Source organism: Numenius arquata, chromosome 11, assembly GCF_964106895.1.
Source record: "Numenius arquata chromosome 11, bNumArq3.hap1.1, whole genome shotgun sequence".
In the NCBI taxonomy this organism is placed as follows: domain Eukaryota; kingdom Metazoa; phylum Chordata; class Aves; order Charadriiformes; family Scolopacidae; genus Numenius; species Numenius arquata.
In genome coordinates, this window is record NC_133586.1 from 20,370,068 (window position 1) to 20,393,121 (window position 23,054).

The following is a 23,054-nucleotide window of genomic DNA, read 5'->3' on the forward strand; positions in this document are numbered from 1 at the left end:
TTATTTGCTGATAGCAAAGAAAAGCAAAATACAGGAGCTACAAATCTAAAAGTCTTCATCTGGCATGAAACTAATCTTGAAAATTGAAGTGCTGATTATTAAGAAACGAAGCCAACAACAGAACCTTCTTCCCCAATGTGTTTATGCAGGTGTGCCATCTACTGGAGATGTTTCATTTTCTTATGTCAAACCTCAGTGATGGATTTTTATTATTTTAAAATACATACTGAGGTTCAGCAGCAGGTTTTCAAACTACTGAAAAGACTCTGTGAAAGGTAAGGCATCCAGGCTAGTTATACATCCAACCCAGGAACCCTAACAACAAGGATCTGAACAATCAACTGGTGAAAAATGCCACCTTCAAGTCTATCAACAATTTTGGAGTGATAGAAGTAACCACAAAACATACAGGATATGTTACAGGTTACTACCTCAGTCTGAAGACAAATATCCCCAACCTGGAAAGCAGCTGCAGTTTTAGGACGAAGGTATTTGAATCCAGCTGCTGAGATACCACAGCCTCTTGACTGACCTGCCACAGCACAACTGTAAGAAAGGCACGCTGTCTGCCCACTAGCCCGTTTAACTTTGAACTGTAAATGGGTGTCTCAGGAACACTAAGAAAAGGACAAGAATATAATAATACTCTTTAATAATCCCTTTCTTGTCACCGTTTTCAGTTTAGGAATCTCTTGGGCTGGATGCAGGAATGAACTGCAGTAATGCATGTCAACTTCTAGCTTGTGGGTGATTTTTGTCAATGAGCTCCATGCACCTACCACACACCGCATGGAGAATCACTGTCTTTGGTTTCTTTTGAACCTGGTTCCATCTTCATTCTGTGCTCCCCCATTCTGGTACAAGGAAGGACAACCACCAACCAACACCCACGCCATTTGTCCATGCGATTTATGATCTTGTAGATCTCTGTAACATATCCCTATTACACCTTCCTCCCATTATCAGATTTCTCTCCAGAATGAGAAGTACTAGTTTACTTAATCTCTAATACAGAAGTTCTATCAGAAATTATTGCTGATTTCCTTTCCTGCCTTCTCTGAATTTGTAACAATTCTAGCATATCCTTTCTGAGATGAAGAACCAGATCTGCACATAGTATTCAAAAGATGTAGATGACACAGGCATTTGTACATAATGACATTCTGGTTTTGCTCCCCTCTAAAAAATTTTAACAAAGGTTTTCCTTTACCTGCTAAGAGTAACGGTCTGACATTTTCTTGGAACTTACCTACCACTGCTGTAAGTTCAAAGCCCACACTTTCTTTGTGAAGATATAATTGAGCTCTGCCTTCCCCCTCCATTGTGTAGCACTTAACATACACGGGATTTCACCTGTCATTTTACTGCAGAGTCACTCAACTCTCTTCAAAACTATTGTTCAGTACCAGTTTTTGTCCCTACTATCCTGAATATCTTTGCATCATCACCATCAAACTGTGTCACCTCACTGCTTACCCTCTTTTTCCAAGTCGCTTGTGAGAATGTTGAATGTCATTGGACTACAGAACTCTACTGGTAACCTCGCAATTCTGCAAGGTCTGATCATATACTCCATTTCTTTTCAGTTTTTCAACTAATTTTCTGATACTACAACTATATAGTTTCTTTCAAAAGCTTTGGTTAGAAACCTTGTCAAAAGCTTTTTGGAAATCCAAATATTCTGCATCTTTTGCCAACCTGTTTCAATGGAATCAGAAAGCAAAAGCTGAACAATTTTCATCTTCAAACTAAGGAGGAGGAATATGTCAGCAATACTAGGTCTTGCTTTAATCTCACCATCCACTGTTTCCACCTGTGTCTTACCCTAGACAATAAAAAAGTCTATTCTTTAAAAGGCTCAATGCCTCAAAGCTGTGCTTTCACGATAGGAACCCTTGTTTCTGACCAAATGGAGGCCAAACATAACATTTCCTGTCCCAAAACTCCAGTGCTGAATTTTCACCATCAGTCTTGAAGTACAAAGCTGGAACTTTCTTGCTTCCAGGTAAGGAAAGGATGAGCGTATGTTCTCCTCACTATTGCATTTTACATGTTTTAAGATACACAGTGCTTTCAGAAAAAATTGCATTTATAGAGTCTGACCTTTTGTATTAGAAACTGCTCTGTAACTGAAGATGGCAATATGCCTCATATTGAGTGGGAACCTTACCACACCTGCTCCACCAGAAATGTCAGAAGCACTTCTGCTACAAACCCGGGGGGGGGGGGGGGGGAGAAAGGTATATCTAAAATATATAAAGTTAAATGCTTACTTGGCTTTAAACGGGGAATCAGAGACAGCATTTTTTGCTTCCATCAAACTCTCATATTCCTTTGCCCTGAAGGAGAAAATATTCATTATTATTGACTGTTGCCTAAAATATACAATATAAGACCAGGAAGATAGAAAAAAACCCAAAGGTTAGAACTATTTCATAGAAAAAGTCATAACCCATACTGATGCTTAACTATTAGCCATTACCCATTTATGATTAACATTACTGCTTGAGAATAATATCAGTGCACAAATGGTGTATTTAAGTTGACTTTCCAAATGGTAGAAAATGGTACAAGCGATATATACACAACTGCAGTAACCTACTGTTTATTATAAAACTACCACATTCATCTGATGAAAATATTAGTTATTTAGACATGCAGTGCAGATCAGAAGATTGCTACATCACGGAGATTGTAATTAACATATAAATAATTTGTTATATTTACAGGTTCAGGAGTATTTTTTATGTAATGAATGACTATTGTAACATAATCAACCTTGTTGGGCATAAAACATAGAAGTAAATACCTCCACGAATGAGTGTTTTACTGCTGGAAATAGAAACACAAACCTCTTTAGTCCCTTAAAAGTATTATTTATACTGGTCACATGCCAAAAAGTAGGAAGAGGGAGACAGGAGGTTTTTTTCCTACTGCTTGTTTTGAGTCCAGCCAGCCTGTGCCAAAAAGGTGGCAATCATCACCAGCTCATCACCCAGACCAGGACGCGCAGTGGTAATCCTGTAATCTCTTATAATGATATACACACACAAAGTAAAACTAGTCTAGACACTACGGTGATGCAGAAAAACTCAATTCTCAGACAGAGTCCTGAGATGAAGAAACATCCAACAGGCAGTAAGAGAATTTAGCTGTTAAAAAAATTTAATCCATTAAAATCGCTCTTTTGATTTTGATTCTGAAATGAAGACGTCACAGACACAACATGGATTTCTAGGGACTTCAGGACATCCGCTGTTCAAGCCTCCTGAGGCTGTGTTCTCTGATGAACGAGGGACAACATCATTCGTGGCTTGGTAAATTCTTCCAAAAAAAACATACACACACCTGAAAGAAACTTAACTGGCACATTGGACTAAACCTGCCACCAGGTATGTGACCTGTCTCTCTCTACCAAGATCAGCCATAAAAAACCCTAGAGGAAAGTGCCAAAAGCGCCTCAGGACAGCAGTAGGAAAAAGAAATGCCTCAGGGCAGCTTTCATCCATAAAAATGGTGTTTCCTATTAATTTTAAGGGTATTCTGAATATTAGCTGCTGTCAGCTGACATTCTTGCCAACTTTACAGATGTCCAATTGTTTTTTCCAAATCTAAGATTTTGACAGTATCTTCCAATGGGAAACGTGGTTCACTGCTGCACTGCAAAAAAATGGTTTAGTATTGATTTAATTCCTGTTATTTCTCTCAGACACATACACTAAATGTTTCATTATATTTTCTGTTCAGCCAAGTGGACCAAGCTTTCCAAAGCGACCCAAATTTTCCCTTGGCTTGCTTAACCTATACAACTTATGGTACACGCAAATATTGTTACATTACCACTAGCTCTGATTTGTGGATCATTAATAAAGCTATTAATCACAACTGAATTTAGTATTAAACATGAAGGTGAGATTCCTTTATTAACCTTTTGCCTTCTTTCCTGCCTCTTCGCCAGAAACAACACATTTTCAGCTCGGAGTTTTGTACAGACGAGTCAGTCAAACATGAATAATCACCTAAAATATCTGTTGCTAAATGAAGATGACTGGAGCGCTTTAAGCCCATTGCAAAGCATCCCTCAACTGGACATACTTCCCAGCTGGAAACTGCACCTCTGCTGCTGGAGGTTTCATCAAGCCTCCGTTTGCTATGCGGGTACCGCAGTATTCTTCTGCTAGCAGCACATACATGTTTAACCTGAGATAATTTACTTAGCTATATATCAGTTGTTGCTATAGCACCAGTTTAATGGCTTAGGGTTATAAATATAATTAATAAGACTAACAAAACTTCTCAACATATCTAATAACTCATTGATCAAAATTTGTCCCCTCGTTCACCTTTGCCCTTCATTGCTTTGATATTGTAATAGTGATTTAAGATCTAGAAACTCAGGAGCGCAACAGGAATCTATTTGGATGCAGTTACTTTTTTTTTTCAAATTTAAATATAATTTCAAGTCTTTAGGAATAAGTGGATTTGTTATAGCTATTTCTTTTTCTAGAGAAGAGGAATAGTTGCAAATATGTATTAAAACATGGTTTGTAGATAATCTGGTAACACCTGTGAAACTGTGAATTATTGACATCAAATGCTCTTCACCTTCAAACCATCCTCAATAAATTAATAATTAAGTTACTTTAACTATATATTCCACCTAAGTTTTGAGTTGATTTTGAGCAGTGAAATTCCAGCCAACTGGTGGTCTAAAGTACATCAGTACTGTCCAGACTGTTGGGCAAACATGGTAGATATTACCTAAATTATTTCATTTTGTATGTCATATTTTAATTCTGAGGTTATTGCTTAAATTGCTTTAGCCACATAACTTAAGGTAATCCTCTTTCATTTTCTGAACATGGAAAACCTCCCCACCTTACCAGTAATAAGCTTAGATGCAGGACCGTCCAGGCAGTATTTGTCATTACAATGCCCATTACTATTACTCAAGTGTCAATTATAGTAACTGCAGGAGACTGGCAAGACTTCCATGCTAAAAATTAATTTCCCAAATGGATTTTTTTTCCCCCTCATCAATTTTTTTGTTTGAAATTCCATGGAACAACCCTTGCTTCATACTGCTACTGTACATTTTTATTAGTAAGTCTTTTACGTTAATATTAGAGAACGCATGGTGAAAACTTCAATTTAAGTCTCAGTTATCTTCAAGGACAGTAATCTCATTTAAAAGTTTAGTCACTCTTTAAAACTAAAAACAAGCTTAATGAACATGAATTTCATGTCTTGCCAATATAACTCCCCTTAGATTTTGAAACTTTCACTGTATTTTTCAACAGTATATCACCTTTTAAAACCATGCCCCTTTATTACTCTTTTAATTATAATTTTTGATGATGAATATGCTGACTCACCCAACAGGCTGACACATGAGAACTCAAAACATTCTGAAAAAGTTTTTCAACTATCAGTGCCAATAACAAATTATTATCTGAGCTTGTATTCCTAGGTCTGACAAATCTTTGACAAATTCAACAGAAGCAGCTCTTGAGAAAGAATTAAAATTGGACCCAATAACTGCATTAAATCAACAGGTAATATTACTAACACTGCATCTTGAGCAATCAGAAACCTGGAGGAGTATGTTATCCAGTTTCAACAGTGTGTTCTCATGTACTATTCAGATAATGGATTTGCTCATCCAAAGAGGAAAACAATCAGAAACAGCAATAGACTGTAAAAGTATTGTGGTTTTGAACACTAATGTGCCATTATTAGCACTATTATGAGTTAATAAAGCATCTAATTTTTACTGTAGCTCTAAAAATCCATTAAGGTGTTTTTCTCTTATTTGTAACCCTTCTTGCTTAAAAACAAGGCAGAGAAAATATGTAACTATGATTTGCACTGTCTGAGAAGTACTTCTAGAGATAAATGCAAAAATGTTACAATATTCAGTTAAGTATTAACCTCAGCTGGGGACTATTCAGCTATAAAGACTGACACTGCCAGTTCATGATATAATGATGTCCTGCATATCATACTGATTTGCAGATGTCACTTTTTAGACTAATAACAAATTGCAGGTCTGACAACTCACTTTCCATTTTAAGATATTTTTAACTTTCTTTTTGTTGTGACAGGCAACAAAAAATGATTAAATTTGTCATGGGATTTGACACTACAGCAGGCTGACTTCTATTTGTTGATTACTATTGATTTTCTTTGATACTTCATTTAAAAATCAATAGCCAGAAAGAAAAATAAGCATGGTTTACACAAATTTAAACATGCTATTGTATGCTACAAGAGGCTACAGTTTTGGCAGGGCACTGGCATCCAATTATGAGAAAAGCTCTTAACAGGTGAAACCAAGGGCTCCAGATCGATATTCAGTTTTCTTTCTCAATCAGAGAAAGTGGCCATAAATTAGGCTCATCAGTGTTATTTTCAAGACACTCCCAAAGCAAATAATTTTTAAATTTTTTTTCAGCCTTTCACTGCACTCATGCTAAAGGACAAAAGGTAAAGTTTAGAACAAAACTTAACAAAAAAAATTAAGAAGAAATTTGTACTACCTGGAGTTCATCCGTGCCTTTAGCTTTTTGGCTTTCTTTTTAGTTTTTTGTTTCTCCTCTCCATCTTTTAATGGTTCCACAGGAACAGAACTCTCAATCACAATATCCACAATGTACTTTTTTAATGACAGGTGCTCCTGCAGAAAATATTGAAATAATATTTCATGTCACAGTATGTGATAGACATTATAGATTTTCTTCCCAGGAAACAACAGGGGTAAATATTTAACAAAAGGTTAAAAAATGAAGAAAAATTTTAGAAGAATTTTTGGGAAAGAGGTTATTTCACACTGGAGAGAACATGTTATAGGTATTTCGTAATACGGGAGAATAATTCTTGAGAGAAGTAAAGGAGAATAAATGTTGTCCCTCATTTTCAAGAGCTGTTACTTAACAAGTATGAATTCCAAGTTGACATCCTCTCTTTTCTCCAAGCTGCCTTTTGCAGCTACACGAAACCAATGCCCTGCTCAACCAACATCACTCATTATATTAAACATACTCATTCTAGTTTATGACTTCAACTCTTCATGATAATCTAAACTTGTCTTAACTTTTGTTAAAATACATTGAAACTAATTACTACTTACAATGTTACCATTTCTTGACTTTTCCTCTCACATTAACAGATTTGCATTGAAGTAAAAGATTGGTAAAATCTCAATTGCCCACAGAAGGAATGCTTTCATTACGAAATAGTGCAGTTTTTATATAATGGCATGCAAGAAAAGGGATTGTGACTATACCATGTGATTTTAAAGCAATTATTTGTTTCAAGATTTTTAAAACAATGTTACAAAAAATTTCCTGTTTCTTCAGAGATACTTTCAGTGAAAGTATAGACTACCGCAATACAGGCAAGGTCTACACTTAAATATTTATTGTTTAGAGATGAATGACCAATAAAGCTATTGCCCTAAAGCTGTTCTCAATTGTGACTGACCTGTGCTATCAATGTAGGTGCTTGTGACAATTTCAATGACCACCGGACTACCCAGAAACTACACGTGCAAACAAATCCACCCAAAAAACCAAAACCAAACAAACTGCCAAGAACCCCACAACTGCTAAACTGCTGACTACTTGATTTCAACAACCAAGGATTTATACTCCAGTGTCCCTTTTAAACTTATTTTTCAATTTAACTTTGCATTACTGAATCATAGAATTGTCCAGGTTGAAAGGGACCTTTAAGATCATCTAGTCCAACCATCAACCCAACTCTGATAAAAACCATCACTAAACCATGTCTCTAAGCACTATGTCAACCCGTCTTTTGAATACCTCCAGGGATGGTGCCTCAACCACTTCCCTGGGCAGCCCATTCCAAGGCTTAATAACCCTTTCAGTGGAAAAATTTTTCCTAATATCCAATCTGAACCTCCCCTGGCGCAACTTGAGGCCATTTCCTCTTGTCCCATTGCCTGTGACTTGGGAGAAGAGACCGACCCCCCCTGGCTACACCCTCCTTTCAGGGAGTTGTAGAGAGCAGTAAGGTCTCTCCTCAGCCTCCTTTTCTCCAGGCTGAACACCCCCAGCTCCCTCAGCCTCTCCTCATAAGATTTGTGCTCCAGACCCCTCACCAGCTCTGCTGCCCTTCTCTGGACACGCTCCAGCACCTCAATGTCTTTTTTGTGGGAAGAGGCCCAAAACTGGACACAGCACTCGAGGTGGGGCCTCACCAGTGCCCAGTACAGGGGGACAATCACCTCCCGAGTCCTACTCACCACGCTGTTCCTGACACAGGCCAGGATGCTGTTGCCCTTCTTGGCCAAAATTTTATTAATTAATTTTACTGAATTTAACCTCTTCTGAACTCTATTGAGAGTATTTCAGACCCTTTCTTGTCAGTGCAAGAAACTTACACAAATTTAATCAACACAGTTTTAAAAGTGAGGCACTTAAACCACTGCAATGCCCACCATTAGCCTACTTCTGTTGAAAAATACATGTAATCTGATGTTCTGTGTGACACTGGGAAGTCCTTCTATGATAACAAAAGCCTAACAGAGACATTCACACTATTGAAATCTTTCACAAACACCTCGATGCAGCAAGTGGACACCGTATCTCCATATTGCATTACGGCTGCTTGTGCAACTACCAATTGTACATTTTTACAAATAACAATCAACAAACAGTTTAATGCCAGATATTAGAATGTATTTACCTCATTTTTAATATACTGAGGCTTATATTTGTTTTCTTACAGAATACTGAACACATCATGAAGTGTAGGTCACCATTGCTTATTAGGATAATTTATTCCGGCAAATTATCAGTGCCACAATCAGATGTGGTTACTCCTTTCTTTTTAGTAAGTATCCTTAAAATTCAAAGGTGAAGTGTTAAAAAATTTATAGACAATATTTTCCAGAAAATAACCTATATTTTCGTTCACTTATTCAGGAAAATTGTATGCCTGTTGAAAACAAAATAAATCTCTGTGAAATTTCCTGGAAAAAGACCATTTAGTTTTTGTAAAGCATTGCTGTATGATATAACCTAGCAATATATATTTGGTCAAAATAGTAATTGAAATTTCTATCTTAAATCATATGAATGCAAAATGAATACTGAATTAATATCAGACACAAGAAATCAAGCATAATTATCTAAGCAAATTCTAAAAGCACCGCTGACTTTAACTTTGCTACACTGTCCACACCGGGTAACTCTCGGGACACCTGAGCTTTTTTCCTTAATGTGTTGGTCCAAGTGGTTCAAACCATGGATATTGCTATACCCATTTGTAACCTAATTCTAACGGCTTTTGTAAGCATTTCCCCCCCTCCCTTAATAGTATCCATTTAATTTTAGCAAGAAATGCTTAAAGGAAAACCTTCTTAAGGTATCTCAAAAGGCTGACCCCTTTGAGCACGATTTAGTAGTACAAGACCAGCAAAATATCCCAGTTTCTGATGAGTTAGTTCTTAACCAATCTGCAGTAGCACCAGAACATAAACCATCCCAGTGTTGGTTATGAAATCCCAGTTTATTTTTGTCTCCTCAGAGAGATGTATCCCTCAACACCCACTAAAAAATAGCTTATCCCACCAAAAAATAGCTTTTCCCTTAAACTTTCTTTTTTTTTTAAAAAAAAAAGAGAAACCTGACCATAAGGCTATAACTTCACGGGAAACCTATGGTTTTGAGTTCTTCAATGTTCAGAAAGGCCCTCCTGAGAACATACTATGACGTTATTTCTGCTTTGCTACCAAGCTTCAGGGTACTTAAACAGTGACATTTTGGGATGCTCAGTTATTAAAAAAAAAAAAAAGAAAAAAGAATTATTTCGATGGGATTTGATAATTACATCCCAGCTGAACTTGTACACCCCAGCACTGTAATTTAGCATTAGTTTACCTCATGTCTTATGAGTGAGATGAGCACTAGTAATATACCAAACTAACTCTGACTGCTACTATAGTTCTACATCTTCAACACTGAAACTGGTTTTTTGGTTCAGGAGATCTTCAAACTGCTTACTATAATCTTCCAAGCGACAGCAGCGCAAAATGAAGGTCACGCTGCACTTTGGAACAGACACCACCTTACGGAAGGAGCAGACCATCTCCATCCAGGTGCCGGCAGCCTCCTGTCCTCCCGTCGTGTGACCGCAACTGCACACAGGGCAGCAGGGTTCTGCTCGGCAGGAACAAGTGAGACAAAGCCTTGTATTCCCCTTAGCAGATACTCATCTCTCTTCTCCTAATCCTATCTGTGGTGTGGCAGATGACTTCAAGAGAGCTCCAGGGTTCAACAAGCACATTCATCTCCCAGCCCGTGAGGGCCAGAAGAGGTCGTGCTGTCAATAGCACACAGGATGGTTTCAAACCATTTTGTTCACATGAACTCGAGCACCTTCGTGAATGATGTTTCTCAGAGTTCTCAGCTTTCACGTGTGGCAGTTTGGATTAATATCAGGCTTCATACACACGGCTCATTAAAGCAGGAGTTGAGTAATAACACCCCATGTCACAAAAAGAGTCACTTTTTGAAGGCAGAGATGAAAGCGCAGGATTAGCACAGCAGCAGATCGACACCACTCAGGTGTGAAACAAGTAGAACCAAGAGCTCAGTATTGAATGACAAGTGACACCCAAAGAGAGCTGTTGCTACGGTATGCACAGCACCCTTAAAATAGCTATTCCCAAGTTTTATTAAGCTCCTACTAGTTATCCGAAAAAAATATAGGTTTTTAAATCCACTGAGTCACCCTGTTCAATCCTTCAAATTATTCAATTCCTGAGTAATTTTACTTGCACTGCCGGGGGTTGCCACACAAACAATGGCTGATAAATGTACCAAAGTCAGTGATTGGTGCAGTGTTTAGACAGTCAACTTGTTTCATCTTCTGAATGCTTTGATTTAAGCAGTAGTGAAATTACTGAATTTCAGTTTTTTAGATTTCTAATAAAGGTAAGTAACTGGGTAATCTAGTCACCTCTTCCTGAAAGCCTTTTACTTTTTCTTATTATTATTTTTATATAAGTAAATGCTAAATGCAGTAGGAATTATTAAGACTAATGTTCCCCTCTCCAAAGAGGCATCCTGGGGTTTGTTTTTATGACAATGCGAAGGGGCATTACTGGCCTGATTCTGTGTTACGCTGGATAGATTCTGACTGATATTCACCCAAATCCTCAGATATTAGTAACCCATCAGATCTTTGGAGATGTTAGGCCATTATAAACGCAAAGCATTAGTAAGTAAAGGCTCTTTTCTAATTAAAGCTTCTGTTATTAAGGTCTGTATTCACAGCTACCAACCCTTTTCATTGCAGTTTCAGTTGCTATACCGGCGATCTCCATTTGAGCTGCACAATTTCTCAAAAGCTTTGTTTTAAACACTTACATATGACAAAAGACTCACGTAGGACAAACCCAACAACACTGCTAACACAATGCTTTTTATCTCAGGACTGAAATAGCCCCAGCTGTGATGGTCGTTACGGATCAGATTTCTGCCATCATTTTTCATACTCGATAACTCAGCCTTTAAGTTGCCCAGCTGAGATAACTGTGACGCAAAATAAGCTATCAATTTTCACGGAGACGGCAGAATCTGTGCCAGAGAGAGCAGTCGGTCTGTACGACACTGCAACGTGCAGCTGCAAAATATGGGAACCAGAACTGAATGCTGATACATTTCCTCACGATCACCTGTATATATTCCTCTCTGTATTCCCAGATGGTGATGGCTCAGTGATGCGTTAGAGTAGAAATACTCTTGCTATTTCTCTCCGGTGTTATTTACATGCATTCACCAAAACTAAAGGTTGTTTTGAACACTCACGAGGCTTACTCAACCTGCTGCTCAGAGGGAGATTGCCTTTTGCTAAAAAAGCTTATGAAACATAAAAGTAATCTGGTAAATATATACAATTTGATATTTAATAGTAGTCTGACACATCACAGTCTGACACAGCAGACAAGACACATCTTGTCATTTGAGATCTTTAAAAATCAAGCCATATAGACCTCTAGTAATTTTTATGTAACACTGAAGATATTTTTAGAACTGAAATAAATTTCCTGTACAAGTTTCAGTGCTTCATAAACCAGCAAGGTGATACGACCTGACATTAAAGGCACATGGAAAACTGCAACCCCAACATAGCAGACGAGATAGAAATTACATTATTCACAAAAACATCTTTGCTTTTCCTCTCTTCTCCCTCCATCCTCAACTGTTCTGACTTTTAGTCACTGAGAATCCCGAAGCTTTCCAAAAGCAGCAGATGGGCCTCATCTACAAACTACAGGAGAAATCCAGTTGCCAGAATCATTATAGCTAAAACTAATAAGGTCACCCATGAAGTCACATTCTTGCTGGTTATTGCCTAGTCCCCCATTCAACTGCTTGAAACAGGAAAAACTTACCAGTTCATTTCCTATCTTGAAGTTGACAATTTTAGATGACTAAGCACTTCTTATAACCAAGTTTTTCTCTATACACCCCTTTTTCTTATATGACATGTTTATATTACAAGTATTAGAGCATTACTATCAATATTCTCTGAAATAAAGTAAGTTCTTTAGACTCCAGAACAAAAAAAATTGCAAAATTTTTCCATGAAAAGTGTAGCAAATACTACAAAATGCTGAAATGCTATACAGTTGAATACAGTCCACTTCAATTTGGATGAGGAAAACTGTACCATAAACTGGATTCTGAACCTTGGTAATCTATATAAAATACAACAGCTGGAGAATAAATTTCCTAATTGAAACCCTCTTCATACAATAGCCATTCACAAGACCAATACTCTTGACTAGCTCTCCCCATCTGATGTCCTGATTACTGCAACAACACCCATGTATCTGACTTTGACAGATGAAATCTTGGATATGTCAGTATTTACCAAACCAGAAGACAACTGCAAAATTATTCTCCTACCCAATCTCTTTGACTATGACACTTTTGGCCCTCTGTATTACATATAAGCTACTATTCATTTCACTACTCAGCAAATATTTAGAGCAACACTTATTAAATTGTGATCTAAAGTGCGCCAAACAGAATTCTTCCTAACAAAATCTCCTCATTCTAAAATTAAGAGTGAGCCTAACACAAATACTTATTTCCCTTTCCTTTCTTTTTAAGTAAGCACTGCCTCCTTATGAATTCTGCCTGGGGCAAGACTGCACAGGTAGGACAATATTGCAGTGAAGCATCTGCATTCGCTCAAGCTGAGAAGAAAATCACAGCCTGGCATTTGTTGCTGTAGGGCAGTCATAACTTAAGACCCTCTGTTCTCCTCTGCGCACGTCGCTCCTCGCTGGCTCTCACGAAGCACAATATTCCTCCCAACACGCAGCGGCAGCAGCCAGGGAAGGAAGGCGCTGGAAGTCCTCTGGTCTGAAGCCAGCCAGTCGCTGGCAGGAGTGGCCAGGATCATCACCTACTATATCAAGTATTTTCTGCCGCTTTCCATAAGCTCTGGAGGGTCCTGTGCTAGCACAAAGCAGCACTGCAGTGAAACCTCACTGTCAGGCAACAATAAAGTAAAGGCCTGACCTTTCCAACCTACAGACTGTTTTATACAGCGTGGGATTCGGTACTTAATTAACTATCTTGCCATTATGTATAAACTAACCAATTCATACAAGTGGAAAACCCTTCTGGCTATTGGACTTTCACACAAAAAAATGAGCCAAAAGGACCTTCTTGGAATTGGAGAACTTTATAGGTTTTTTTTTTTTCTCTATTATTTTTGATTTTCATTCCCTTCTATATTTCTGGATTCTGGCCAGAACTGAAGAGAAGTGCCAGAATACCATGAGACAGGTTATTCTTATTATTTTTGTACTCTTTCCAACCTTGAATCCTCAAGTTTGGAAAAAAAAAAAAAAAGGCATTCTTATTAGCTTTCTAACCCAATTCTGCAGACCAAGGCAACTTGAAAAATATCTGACTCTAGCTATTTATCTAAATTCCATCTTCAGAACTTCCAAACACTTGTTTTCACTTGCCCTCTCGTATCAGCATTAAAATAAACATGAAGATAATTACAAAGAAATATTTGTAGTAGCTTATATCGCATAATAACTGCTGTCATTCATTTACCATTTTACTAAAAAAAATTAATAGCAAACTGAGTATTTTGTATAAAGGTAAGGTACATAAGGAATATATTCTAGCAAATCAATAGGTAACTATTCTGAAGCCTACATTTATCTTTTGGATTAATATTACCTGCTTCAAAATAAACAATATCCTGTAACTGCAGAAAATAATTTAAAAAAATGTTTTCAATATTTATCACCAATGTCAGGAATAACGGTTCTTACTTGTATATAATCACTTAAGGGAGGTATTTGCCAAATTTTAAAGAGGTTTTTAAGGTTCAATTCTAAATCATGTTACCACAGGAATATTTGTTCATGACTTTATTACATGTTTCAACAAAACTCCTCAGTATTTTATTTTTTTCCTCATAGCCTAGGACAATATTTAATATGGAAAACAGATGCTGAAGCAGACCGAGTTATATCAAATGCAAAATCCGATTTTCAACATTATAACCAGTGACAGCTTGAAACACAAATGGGCGTTAGTACTAACGACAAAGAGATCAAATGTTTGTGAACAAATACTGGTTTAATACCACAAGTGATGACCCGCTCCAAAATATGGAAAGTATTCAAAATAAGGAAGGTTACCATTAGTAAGACTTATTACTAGCCTTAATACATGAAAAAATGGGTCATAAAAATAAAGGATATTCAAATATTATTTTCTCAAAATCAAAATTTTAGTTATTCACATTTCTGTGCTAGAACTTACTTTCGAAGATGAGTGTAGAGCATTAAAAACCTTTTATCATTCGTTCAAAACTGAAGATTGACCTTTCATTGCAAAAGTAGTTTTTCCTTCACTTCTTGAATTTAATTAAGATTAAATTTTTTAAATGAGGGACTAATACTGCTTTTTAGCATGTCCAAACTAGGTACTATTTTTACTGCTATTACCAACTGCACTTTTAGTCACCTCGCTTGCCCATAAATTCAGCGATATGACAGCCTGCGCTAAGATGAATAGCAAATAATATTCTGAATAGGAGGTTTGGATGTTTCTTGGGATTTTTAATACCATTCCCTTTCCCACTTGTCACTCCAAAATGTGGGAATAGAAGGCAAAGCAAAGCTGTTTCTTTCACCAGAATGAGAATTCTGCGTGCTGGATATCGAAAGCATCACTCCGGAGATTAGGGCAGAAAGCTGGAAGGCACTGACATTATCATCTGGCTGCAAGGGCAAGCAAGAGAAAGGGGGAAATGAGAGTGCACTTGGCCCTGCCAGCAGTAGTTTTTCTTACTGGCTGTGAATATTTAAGATATCCAAGCCCAAAGGAGGAAGGGTGCAGATGTTGGCAATGATCTATCACAATTAAGGACACAGCCAATAAACAATTAATCATGTACAGTTTTGCCAAGAAAAACAACACTTTATAATATATTAAAGGTAAGAAGCTATTGCTGCATAAAGTACAAAAAAATTACAACTGATGTATGGAGTACTGAGAGACCTTCTGCAAACTGCATCATGGATTAAACTTTATAATTACATGATCATTTATGACAGCTTCTTCTAGGACAAGTGCATTCACAGCAGAATTACAAGCCCAGAGTTCCTGTGCTGAAAGGACCGCAGGTATCCAACAGATATGAAACATTCATAAACAAAAATGGTCCTCAGATGCTTGGCTTAACTCCATTCCTATAGGAACACACAACCTCTTGAAAAAGATCCTTCCTTCCTCAGGAAAAAAAATTTTAAAATCCAAGTAAAGAGAACTCAACTGGAACCTGAGGCTTTATTGGGACCAGGAGTTCTTGTTTGTAAGTGATTTAGAGATTGCTTCCACTGAGCAATAGAGAAGAAAAATGGGCTACTGTTGGAAAAAATAATCAGATGCCAAGAAAAAAAAAAAGAATTTACAATAAAGTCTATATTCTGTAACTCTGTGGATAAAAGAAACAAGAATATTTTTCAATATATGACCAAACCATATGCATCAATGTATCACCCAGAAGTTAAGTATTATATACCACCACAGCTGAGTCAAGACCATCTCCTTGTACTCAAATGGTCACAGCGGATCATTCAAATGGTACCAGATGTTTGAAAGAGACTGGAGTGCAAATATACACCAGAATAAGACCAAGGCTGCAGACACACAGAGTTTGTAGCTGAAAAAAAATCAGACCCATGTAAAAGCCTTAGTCCAGAGCCTTGAATAATCAAACAGAAGAACTTAAAACGGAATGCTAAGGACTTTCATTACTTAGAGTGAAAATCAGAATAAAGGTGGCTAAAAACACACTTGGCAACACAAGTAGACATGTAACATGCTTGAGTGTTTGAGAAGAAAGAGAACTATTGATCTTGAATAATGTTTTTTAAAAGATGACATATCCACAGGTATAAATACCTCAAAGTCCTCTAGTAGATGAAATGAAAAAACCGCTCCTTTAGTGTTATTTTCCATTTTGCCTAATCATGTCTTTTAGCTAGTTGCAAAAGGACTTCATAGGACAGTATTCTTCATTTAAATAAAAGAACTTGAAAACACTCTGATTCAGAAAGAAAAACAAAAAGCATTTTTCCCTATAGTGCTAAGGCAGAAGCAATAAAACAATAGTTATATACATTATATATAATTTAATTTAATGAAAACATAGTGAATTAAAAAAAAATTAGCCAACTCCAGGCATCACCACATGTCTACAGAAGAAAGCTCCCTGTACATACAGAAGAACAAGAGGAAAGGTCAGACATGAAAACATTCCCACATCTTCTTCCCTCAGTAATTTCCTCTGTAAGAAATAATGGAAGCAGCACACAACTTTGAGAAAACAGCTCGGTTTCTTAAAGAAAAACAATCCCTCGCCCCAAAAAGCTTTTAGAAACTCAAACTCATACGAACATCAGCTTTGCTTGTGTGTTGTGCTAGTTATAAACCTTCCATGGCTGGCACAGGGCTTGTGCTGGCCCTGCTGGGCTTCTCCGGCAGCCCCTCACCACATCCTGGCAGAAGCGCCGTCCTGCCCGAGCGAGTGGCGGTACCAGGGGAACTTGCCAGCACAGTCACACACCCTGTAAATCAGCCCCCGCTGCAAACCCAAGCGGAACTATGCCAGAAAAGGCTTGCTCTGCAACCCCGGCCAACCTGACAACCCGCACGACAGAGTACGCTTTAGGCACTGAGGATCCGGGGTTGGTTTTTTTCAAAGGAATGTGGGTGGGCTCAACCAACCATGTCTTTCTGTAAATCCTCACATTTTAACGCTGTCAATCTTCAGACAACAATCTCTTTGCTCCATATGGGATTATATTTTCATTTCATCTAAATATGCCTCTAAAAAGTTCTTTGTTTCATTTATATCATGACAATAGTTTTCCTCCCTAATAAAAAAAGCACATTTTTCACATATGCAAACAAAGCTTCATTAATATTCCTCCACCCCACTTTGGAATACATAAAATTCTAGTGTGCATATTATATAAACTATCCAAACCCCTGCCAAGTTATCTATTTCATTTGGGTTTTAGGAGTACTTTTCACTTATAGGAACATTGATAGACTGCACGGAATTACATGATTTATGCTCTAAAAGTGCCTCTGAACCATAGTACTTCAATGACAGGAGATACAGACAGGAGCTAGGACAATGGTTCAGAGGAAGCAAGCTGTAAGGATTACTGATGTCATGTGTATTTCTCAAAGCAAACCAGAATAGACAAGAAAGGCAAAGGAAACAGGGAAAGCCAGAGGGGCATAAAAATGAATAAATAATCTAGGAGCTACAGGTGGGACCAATGTCTACAAGGTCCCTGCAGAGGCTCCTCAGGCTAATGAAATCTCCATGTGCTGTCCCATGGCTTTCAGCAGGCACCTTTTCAGTGGTGGCCTTTGTGTCAAAAGCCCTTTGTGTCACACAGGCTCTGATTCAGCAAAACAATTAGTCATAACTTCAACCATCCTAATTGATTCCAGTGAAGCCAATGAAACCAAATTGCACACATTGTTTACATCGTTGGCTGAACCGAATATGAATATTAAGGCAGGGGACAGGAAATCAATAGCAGAGAAAAGAGCAATGTAAAAAGAGAGTGAACCTGCAAGGTTGATGGGAGAAGAGATGCATTTGAGCAGAGAGAAACTGTAGACAGACCCCAGTTACTGCACTGACGATAATGGTGAAATGGTGTGGGACAGTGACGGCATAGCAAGTTTCAGAAATATAATGGAGGAAAGACAATTTTTAGCCTGAAGCCTACCTTGCTGAAACTGTTTTTGCCATCTACATGAATGAATGTATTTGTAACAGACTGGACAAAAGAAAAGTTAAAAAGGGAGTAAAAAATGTGAATATACCTTAATTTGTTTTAATGTGATCACCACTGTTTCAAAATCATGAGATTTTTGCTCTAGGAGAAACCTACATCATTTTCAGCTGGAGACTAATAAATACCCAAAGGAAGAAAACCCAAAAAGCAGAGATGAAATGAAGCTGTCATACAATCTTACAAGTAACTTCATATTTTTTCATTTTTAGTATCTTCATTCAAAACAAAACTATTTTCTTTGTGAGTTTCACCAAATTATCACACTTACAAGTGAATTCATCTTACTGGTTAAAGATTTAATTCTAGCTATCAGCTCTTGCACAATGGAAATGGAAAACTGCTCCAACACAAAGTCTACTTTTATCTCCGAAAATATTTGTAAAATTACAGAACCTAGAGATGCTATAGTAAAGCGGAAAAATCTAGAATATAAATGTTTCTTTTTAGACCTGGCAAGATCAGCTACCAGCATCCACCTGGCCCAGGGGAATTAGTGTCATTTGATACAGCTTTCAACTTTCTGTTAACAGTCAAATCAACCCACACAAATCCTTACTGTAGGAAGACATATTATACAAACATTCATTTAGATCAGTTTTAAAAGTCCTGAGAAGACACTTAAATTTTACCTTCTGTGGTACTAATATGGTCAAAATAAACATATTTCAAGTCCTTCTGTGATTTCTCAAGTAATAATAAAGAACTTCTATGGTCAGATTACAATTTTGAAAAAGCCTTCTCTCTAGGCACTACCTATTTTACTTAACAGGCTTAACACAAAATGAGTCAAAGATCAAGAGTAAGTTATCTGAGGTGTCAAGTGCATAAGGTTAAAGGTGAAATTTTATTAGGTCAAAGGTGATATAAATAAAATCTTTTATGTCAAAGAAGAAGGGTCACAGACAAGATGTACATAATCTAAAGACATCACAGATGACAAGTAATAACTTTAAGTAATACAACTGTGTTCTCACTACAGATACCTTCACTGACTAAGAAATTGAAAACAGTGATGAATAAGTAACTGTGAATATTATAACGTTTCCCTGGAATACAGTTTTACTTCTACACAATACTTCAGAAATCTTTTCTTAAGTATTTCAAAACTTAACTAGAGTCGTGGAGGAGGCAAAGTTTGGCATTAGCTATACGTGCTGAATAAAGAGGTACACAAAGCAGATTGCTCTGATAAATAAAATTTATTTTCTACTTTTCTACTTTACAGTGACGGTATCTCTAGTATGGATATCTTATTACTGCTCTTTGCAGAAAGCAAACCAGAGAGGGCCTCAGGCCAAGGGAATTTCAGATTACAATAGTACAGTTCAGAACTGTATACTCGGACTAATTAAAATATAGCTTTAAATAATATATTAATATCTAACAGTGGAAGTATCCATATGTTTCCAGTATGCCAAATACTATGCAGCGCCTTGCTTAAGGATATTTAAATCTGCTATTGTAATCATGAAGCTGTTCATTCAGTTAAAACTGTTCTCTGCTTTTGCTCCTGCACTGAGTACACGTTCAAGAACGCCCATACATTCAACCTTGATCTTAAGTTCACATTGAAATGTTTTGCTGAAAAACACTGGATTAAGCATATGATGTTGAACACCACAAAAATCAAGTTATCTGTGCCCTCTAGTGGAACTTCTTTTTTCACCAACTGGGCACAAACGCAGCTGTTAAAACATGATCACTTTTTCTGGAAGCCAGAATTGTTAAACTATCAAATTAGATGTTGCGAATAGCGTATAACACCCAGTCAAACAAAAATCTAGTTTACTTGTTTCCTCCATATTCATCTGAGCCAGCTGCCCAGCAGAACCATAGTTCAATTATCAGTGGCTAGACAGATACAAGCAAAGGCTACATAGATACAGGAAAATTTCAATATTGCAGATTGCCCACACTTTGGTGCGTGTACCAACATGAAAGATTCTGGGAAATCTCACAGCTTATATTTCTAAGAAAAATGGATGCAGTATGAAGCCTCCTCCCATATATCCAGTTAGGTAAACCTGGCACCTAAAACCAAATCCCAAACCACAGAAATCCCACTAACCACTGTAAAGGAGGAAAAAAGAAACTGAAAAGACAGTTAATGTACTTTCATTACAGTTAGAAAGGGGTAGGCAAACTGCAACTCGGCAAAAATTTATTCCTCCAGACTACTGTATCTCTCCAGTTTTCTGTTTTTCCCATGATAACCACCTCTGTGGATTTCAGTACCTCAGAGACTTAACTCTCCACAGTTTTTGAAACAGGAAAAGAAAAAATGTTACTACTGGACGTAAAAAGCTGAAAACAAAGACAGGATTTCAACAAATAAAAATAGTAACAAGGTCTGCAAAGGAAAGAAGGACACGGCCAAAAATTAGAAGTACTGAGCAGTATCATTGGAATTAGCTTGGCTGGAAACAGATTTTTGAACACAATGAATTTAAATCTGAATCAGCTCTGGAGAATTGGCTTGTACAGGATTTCTTCCTAACATCTGACAGGAATAACACACAGGCATTCGCAAACTTTTTTGGATAAGACAGAACTCAAAGTCTGACCATTATAATTTGCCTCACAGGAAAGGCCTTCACTGAATACTGTAGTTCAATTCAGGCAGCAGCAACAAGAAATTACATCAGACAACCATTCAGAAGTCTGTTCTTCAAAACAGCATTGTTTCTTGATTCAGTATAAAATGTCCTCAATGCTTCCTAAAAATCCCTCTAAGTGCCAATTATTGTTCTTTCTAGCAACACTAATCCGTGCAAAGTGTTTCCAATCTTATATTTTAAAGTAATTCAGCACTACAATTTTCAGTATTATTGACCGTGATGCACAAGAGAGCAGACCTGGTAACCTAAGAAAGAACTAAGGCACTTCAAGCAACAGGAAGGAACAAAAAAATAGTAAAGCAAAATGCAGACACCTACAACACATCAGGTTTTTATGATGAAAAGATTAATATAGTGAGATGAAAAACACCTTTGGATTAATAGAAAAGAAATTAGTCACGTTTTATACACGATCTATTTCAAATGGCAATTGCTTGAAGTATTTGAATCCGCTGTTTCTTTCATTCCTTTTCATTGGTAGTCTATATTCAAAAAGGCACTACTATTCCCATGCTAACTCAAACTTTCTTGTTCCGTTCCTTTACAAGAATTTTTTACTTTCTTAGGATAGTCAGCTGGATGGCATTTAAAAATAGAAGTAATATAGAAAAAAAATTACAAAACTTACCACTTCTTCATCTGAAAGCTCTCGTCCCTGTATACTACTGTTTTCTCTCACAGCTTGTTGGTGCTTTTTCCCTTTAATGTGGCTAAAAAGGTAAACTTCTGATGAAATCTGTAATGACAATAACTTAATAGTAATTTTTTCCTCAGTAATTCCATAATCTATAAATACAGTTTGTCAGGACCATGTTCAGAATTTCAAGTACAGTACTTTATTCCTCAACTTAATTTACATGAACATCTTTTATGCAGGATTTAAGACTAAATTAGACATTATCCTGCTGGGTAGCAAATCATTAAGAGATTTTTAAAAAATCTTGGCTTCTCATCTCATTTTTACTTCAATCTAACTTCATATATTGGGCTTTCATTCTGAAATGCATGATTAGTGAATATACAAGACTCTAGTCTGCTGAACCTGAGTTTCTCTTCCAGCACTGCCTGAAGTGGTCCCGTGCAATCTTGTTTAATTCAGCAATTAAAGAGAAACAATGCTTAGTAGAATATAAGGCTTTATTCAATAACGTATAGTCTTTGCAAATCGGTAAAACCAATTATCAACAAGAACAGATCTCCCTGCTTCCTACTTAGTGACCATATGGGCTTCACGTTCTCCCTCATTCCTGGGACACAAGAAGAGACACCCTGGTGAGACTGGAGTCTGCAAAGTACCTGGCTTCCAACAAAGTAAAAGAACAGACAAAGCAAGCACTGATTCTGCCCTTCAACACTTTTAAGCCTCCAAACAAACTCAGTTCAAGAACTTCTTGAGCTTGACATGGTTCCTCTGTGTCTAGTAATCTTCAGTGAATTTCAATCTCATTTATAGACAGAAGAATCCAAAAATTCCAAAAAAGACTCCAAAAATCTGCACGTTACAAAAGCAGGAGGCACACAGTAGATGTGCAGTACTCTCAGCTGTGAATGAAGCGTAATTTGTAGCTTCAAGGCTCAAGTTGGCCTTGCAATTCTAGCAGTATTTCCTTTCTCCAACTTACCATGACATTGCACAATGAGCACTGTTTTTTTCGTTCGTATGGTGTAAGTTTTGGTGCATAATCTGTATTAGCATGTCTTCCACTGCTTAACTCCGCTGCTTTCTCTTTTCTTTGTTCAATTTGTTCCATGTGCCTTCTAATACTTTCATCATGCTGAATGGAAAATAATCAAACAAAGACAAAACACATTGAATTACAGCGAATGGAATTAAACTGTGCAAAGAAATATTGGGAATTACCAAATACTGTACAGTTAGGATGAACTTCTGCTACACTGAAACTATTTTTTATTTCTGAAAGACATTAAAAGTTACCACACATCCCAGACATTTTAACATTTCATTATGATTTAAAAAATCAATCAGCACTATTTTTGTTTTATAGGTGATTATCAATTAATGATCTGCTGCAAATCCT

The 23,054-nt window shown here is 37.1% G+C and overlaps 1 protein-coding gene across 1 annotated transcript in view; it reads right to left on the minus strand.

The window, feature by feature from the left end:
* The window catches only part of SCAPER (S-phase cyclin A associated protein in the ER), a 159,893-nt gene that overhangs the window by 82,101 nt on the left and 54,738 nt on the right, over positions 1-23,054 (minus strand). Inside the window, exons 19-22 of the mRNA XM_074155466.1 lie at positions 22,638-22,790; positions 21,644-21,751; positions 6,540-6,676; positions 2,274-2,339 (exon numbers count right to left, since the gene is read on the minus strand). Coding sequence (XP_074011567.1) covers positions 2,274-2,339; positions 6,540-6,676; positions 21,644-21,751; positions 22,638-22,790 — 464 coding nt within the window. The remainder of the gene's footprint in view (positions 1-2,273; positions 2,340-6,539; positions 6,677-21,643; positions 21,752-22,637; positions 22,791-23,054) is intronic.